Source organism: Austrofundulus limnaeus, unplaced genomic scaffold (assembly GCF_001266775.1).
Source record: "Austrofundulus limnaeus strain Quisiro unplaced genomic scaffold, Austrofundulus_limnaeus-1.0 Scaffold195, whole genome shotgun sequence".
NCBI classification, from domain to species: Eukaryota; Metazoa; Chordata; class Actinopteri; order Cyprinodontiformes; family Rivulidae; genus Austrofundulus; species Austrofundulus limnaeus.
Window position 1 is genome coordinate 983,397 of NW_013952597.1, and position 4,589 is coordinate 987,985.

Below are 4,589 nucleotides of genomic sequence, written 5' to 3' on the forward strand. Positions count from 1 at the left end.
AAAACGGAGGCCTCCACCTCTGTTTAATGATGGACTGTCATTTTTTTTCTTTTTGATTTTTACCTGGATTACTGAGTTGCATCAGGACTTTCTGATGATTTTTTACATCCTCTAGTAGAAAAATAACTTTTGATCACTAAAATATTGAGTGTTTTTAAATTATTACAGGGTCACAGAATATGACAGCTGTTATCATGTATTGTRWCTTCACTGTAGCTTGGTAAATACTAGAAATATTTGTTCAGAAACTGTTTCTACTCATTGTTTACATCAACAAAAACGATTAAAAAATCAGCAGAAGCAGTTTATTTTATAAATATTGTTACTATTTACCAAGCTACAATGAAGTCACAATATATGACAGCAGCTGTTATACCATATATATCAGTCAACACGTTTTACTTTTATTTTATTTCTATTTATTGTTTGTGTCTGTGTCTTCAGCCTCTGAGTCTGTTGGTGTAACATCTTCTTGGTGTTCATGTTCGGTCAGGTTCTGTTGTAGAACCTCAACAGCGCCCCCTCTGGTCACAATACATGGTGTAACACAGTGTTGTTATAACAGTACAATTTTAGCTTCTTCAGCAAGTTTACGTGTAATTCACAGCMCTSTAAATGCTTGTATTGTCATTAAAAAGCAGATTTATCCTGAGTGAGGACAGGAGATGATGTCATTACATGTCCAAAGGTTGTGGACACCATCTGAAGCCTCCAGCTGTTGGAGGACAGAGGGTCACAGAGACATGAAGTCAATAAATGCTGACAGAGCAGAACGTGTCCCACAAACATGTCTCTAACAAACACACGTCTGCCTCAGAGGGACAACACAAGCCTAGCTAGCTAACACCGGTGTGGGAGCGCTTCCTGTTGTTCGACGACGCCAGTGACACAAAGCCCAACAAACTGTTGTGAAACTGAATCACCATGATGAAACCAGACACACATTCCTCCTGCCTGTCCAGGAATTAGCCACATTCATTCTGTGTTGTACCAGGCAGTAGCTCACCTCATACTGGATGTACTGTTTCCTCCACTCCGGGGTGATATGAGCCGAGAGATGTTCTGTAAATTTCATTTTGACAGCCGCTTGGTTTTCTTCCCCTGTGCTCTTTGTGTCGCCAGAACCAGAACCAGAACCAGAGTGGTTCTGCAGAGCAGCAGGGACTTCCGCTGTGCTGCTCCAAAGACGAGCAGAGCAACTCTCATCCGAAGATTACAGCTCAGCTCACAGATGCCCTTTCTGTTTCACCTCACCGGCCTCCCTGGCTGCTCAAACACATCCTGGGTGTTTCATTTATACGACTGAACGTCGCGGACTCACATCTTCAACAATAAACTAGACGTTCATTAGGCCGTCGTTGTGGGTTTATCAGCGTAAAAACAACGTCTGACACTCAACCGCCTCCGGCTCTCTCTCCGTGTTTATCCCCTGCCTCTCTCTACCTCCTGCTCTGCGATGCRTTCAGGTGCAGGTGGGAAATATAAAGCTCCACCCAGAGCTGACGCTGTTTGTTTACAACTATTTTTTTCTGCAGTGGTCTTGTAGTGAACATGTCACCTCTCCAAGGTGTACCCGCACTCCCACCCGTCTCAACAATACACTGCTGGAGAGACCCTGGAAGAGAAATAAAAATAAATAAAAACATGAGTGAGATGTGWACAGTTAGTGAATATTTCTTTATAAAACACAACTGTTACTACTCATTGTTTTTTTATCGTATCTTTTTACCACATTGTTACCACATAATGATATTCATTGTTTTTGACTTGCCTTCAACAGTTTTATTTGATAAATTCCGAAGCGACGTGAACGCCACACTAATGACGTATCTCACTGCCGCCGTTGGGAGAAAATGACGTAGTTGCAGTGTGTTTTTAGCATGGAGGGAATGATGGGAAAGTTTCCACTGCTTCAGGGCTGTGTTTATGCGTCAGGCCAGGGTCTGCGCCCCTTATAGTCAAAAACACACATCTTTGTTTTATTAKAACAAATTCCTCCATAACCCACCCCTCACAAGTTCAAAATAAAGAAAATAACTCATTCAAAATACTACAAAAACTAAAATTTACTTTATTATGAAATGTAAATATTTAAATAATTTAGAAATTCATTCACCTCCACAGCTTTCTCTTTTATGAATGGGAAAGAAATAATTAGTTGTTTTTTTAAATTATTATTCATTGGCTTTAAAATATCTGTCATTCTTTTGGTTATGTTTATATCATGTTTACAAATTTACGTCATCATATATTCAATTCAATTCAGTTTATTTATATAGCACCAAGTCACAACAATTGTCTCAGGGCACTGTGCACAAAAAAAAAACAATGGGCCTCATGCAAGAACATGTTTTCTCATCCTAAATTTCTCTTACTTTTGTTCGTATGAAGGGTTCGTACGAACATGTCACGTCAGATTCAACAAACTCTTCTATCTTCAGGAAAAGTGTGTAAATGAGGAGTGTAAACTGATGAAAGTGTATCAGGTGCTCGTGAATGAGGAGAGGAGATTAGCATTACCACCCCAAAAACACCATGTAAGGCTAGGTTTCCTGCCCCACATACCAGGAAGTGTTCATTCATAAATGACATTTCAAAGTAGCTAAAAAAAGAAGAACTTTATGAGTTCGGAGATTGAAGTCCTGCTCTCAGAGATCCAGAAAAAAAAGTCATTTTTAGCAGCGTCAGACCTGCTAAAACCGAGGAATGAAATGATGACTGTTAATGTTGTGTCTCCTGTGGGTCGTATACAGTCACTGAAAGAAAAATCTAAATCATATTTATCTTTCTAGTCCTTCTCTGGTTTTTCTTTGGTCAAATATTTTTAATTTAAGTGCAAACAACTGTGTTACACAGTTTTCATTTATTCAGAAGAAGAGCAGTCGTGCACCATCGCAAGTGTCAGATGCGGTTCTGGGAGAAAAAAGCATTTTAAAATGTCTCCAAACTTCAATAAATGCATAATTTCACTTGGTTTTTAGTTTGAGATCTTCATATTAATATTGTAGTGTTATACAACAGCAATGATAGCCAATTTAATTTAATCTAACGAATTTATGTCGTTAATTATAATTCCATTCCAAGCAGAATAACCTATTGTCAACATAATCATGAAGTGTGCTTTATTTTCAACTCAAAATATCTTCAAACTAATGAAATATAAAGTTATTAATGAGAAAAATCAGTCTAGATAACAGTCGGCAGACTGCTCGTAAAATATACGACAGGTCTGAACCACTCGTGACTTTTGTTCGTATCTGAAAAAAATCTTAGAATGCGAGAAAATTAGTGAATGATACAAATTCTCCTAAATAAGACAGGTGAGCAGAATGATCCAGAAGGGCTGAATAATCTGAGGACTGAGATGACAAGGCATGAAACAAACACTAGATGGAAGCACAAGAYGAGAACAGAATACACAAAAAACACCAAATCCTCACAGTACCCTGCCCCAAAGATCGTCTCCAGACGATGACCACACAAAATCAGGGGAGGGTGTAGGGGGTACCAAAAACAACAAAACAGGACGGAGGGCAAGAAACAAAACTACAAAGCAGACAAGACATGGGACACAAAAAAAGGCTAAGATGGGGAAACAAAAAACCGACAGGAAGGTCCTGGGAAAAAATAAAACGGAAACATAAAAAGTCTTAAGATGACCCTAAGGTGCATCTGAGAGGAGGCAAGTTCTCTGGAGCTCGGCCTGGAGCTCGGCCGTGGCTCTGGAGGTCGGCCGAAGCGAGGCCGTGGACTTCGTTGAGACCCGGGCAACTTGGACCCTGGCTCTGGCTCAGGAGACGTGGACGCTGGCTCTGGCTCTGGAGACGTGGACGCTGGCTCTGGCGACGTGGACGCTGGCTCTGGCGACATGGCTCAACCCGGGGACTTTACAGTCCCACCCGGGGACTCAGGAGAAACTGGAACAGATGACTTATAGGCTGGAACAGGAACTGATGAGGATGATGGAATATGTGGTGACTCGAGGATTGGAGACTTGTAGACTGGAACCAATGAGTCTGGATCTTGAAAAAACTCTGAAGACTCGATCTCTGTAGATTCTGTAGCCTCTGTAGCTTCGATCTCTGTAGCCCATGTAGAGTCGATCTCTGTAGCCTCTGTAGAGTCGATCTCTGTAGACTCTGTAGAGTCGATCTCTGTAGACTCGTGGACTGAAGACTGTAGGCCCATGGACTGTAGAGTCATGGACTGGAGACTCTGTAGACTCAAGCCCTGAGGACTGGAACTCTGATGGTGGCGGTGAGTGRTCGTAGTACTCCGGACAAAAGAGGTCACTTTCAGGATCACAATCCGGATCGTAYTCCAGTTCAGATCCTGAGTAGTCAGACTCAGGATACTCATCGTCTACATCGTATACTCAGACGACTCGAGCTCAGGATACTCAGACGACGATGAAGGACCAGATGAAGGTGATGACGATGAAGGACCAGATGAAGGCGATGACGATGAAGGACCAGACGAAGGCGATGACTGTGAAGGACCAGATGAAGGCGATGACGATGAAGGACCAGACGAAGGCGATGACGGTGAAGGACCAGACGAAGGCGATGACGGTGAAGGACCAGACGAAG

General features: G+C 41.9%; 1 protein-coding gene across 1 annotated transcript in view; it reads right to left on the reverse strand.

Annotated features, from left to right (window-relative positions):
• The window catches only part of LOC106524673 (xenotropic and polytropic retrovirus receptor 1 homolog), a gene marked incomplete in the record, with an annotated part of 79,454 nt that extends 78,017 nt beyond the window's left edge, over positions 1 to 1,437 (reverse strand). The window contains 1 exon segment of the mRNA XM_014018574.1: positions 1,007 to 1,437. Coding sequence (XP_013874028.1) covers positions 1,007 to 1,075 — 69 coding nt within the window.
• Positions 1,438 to 4,589: the final 3,152 nt, after the last annotated feature.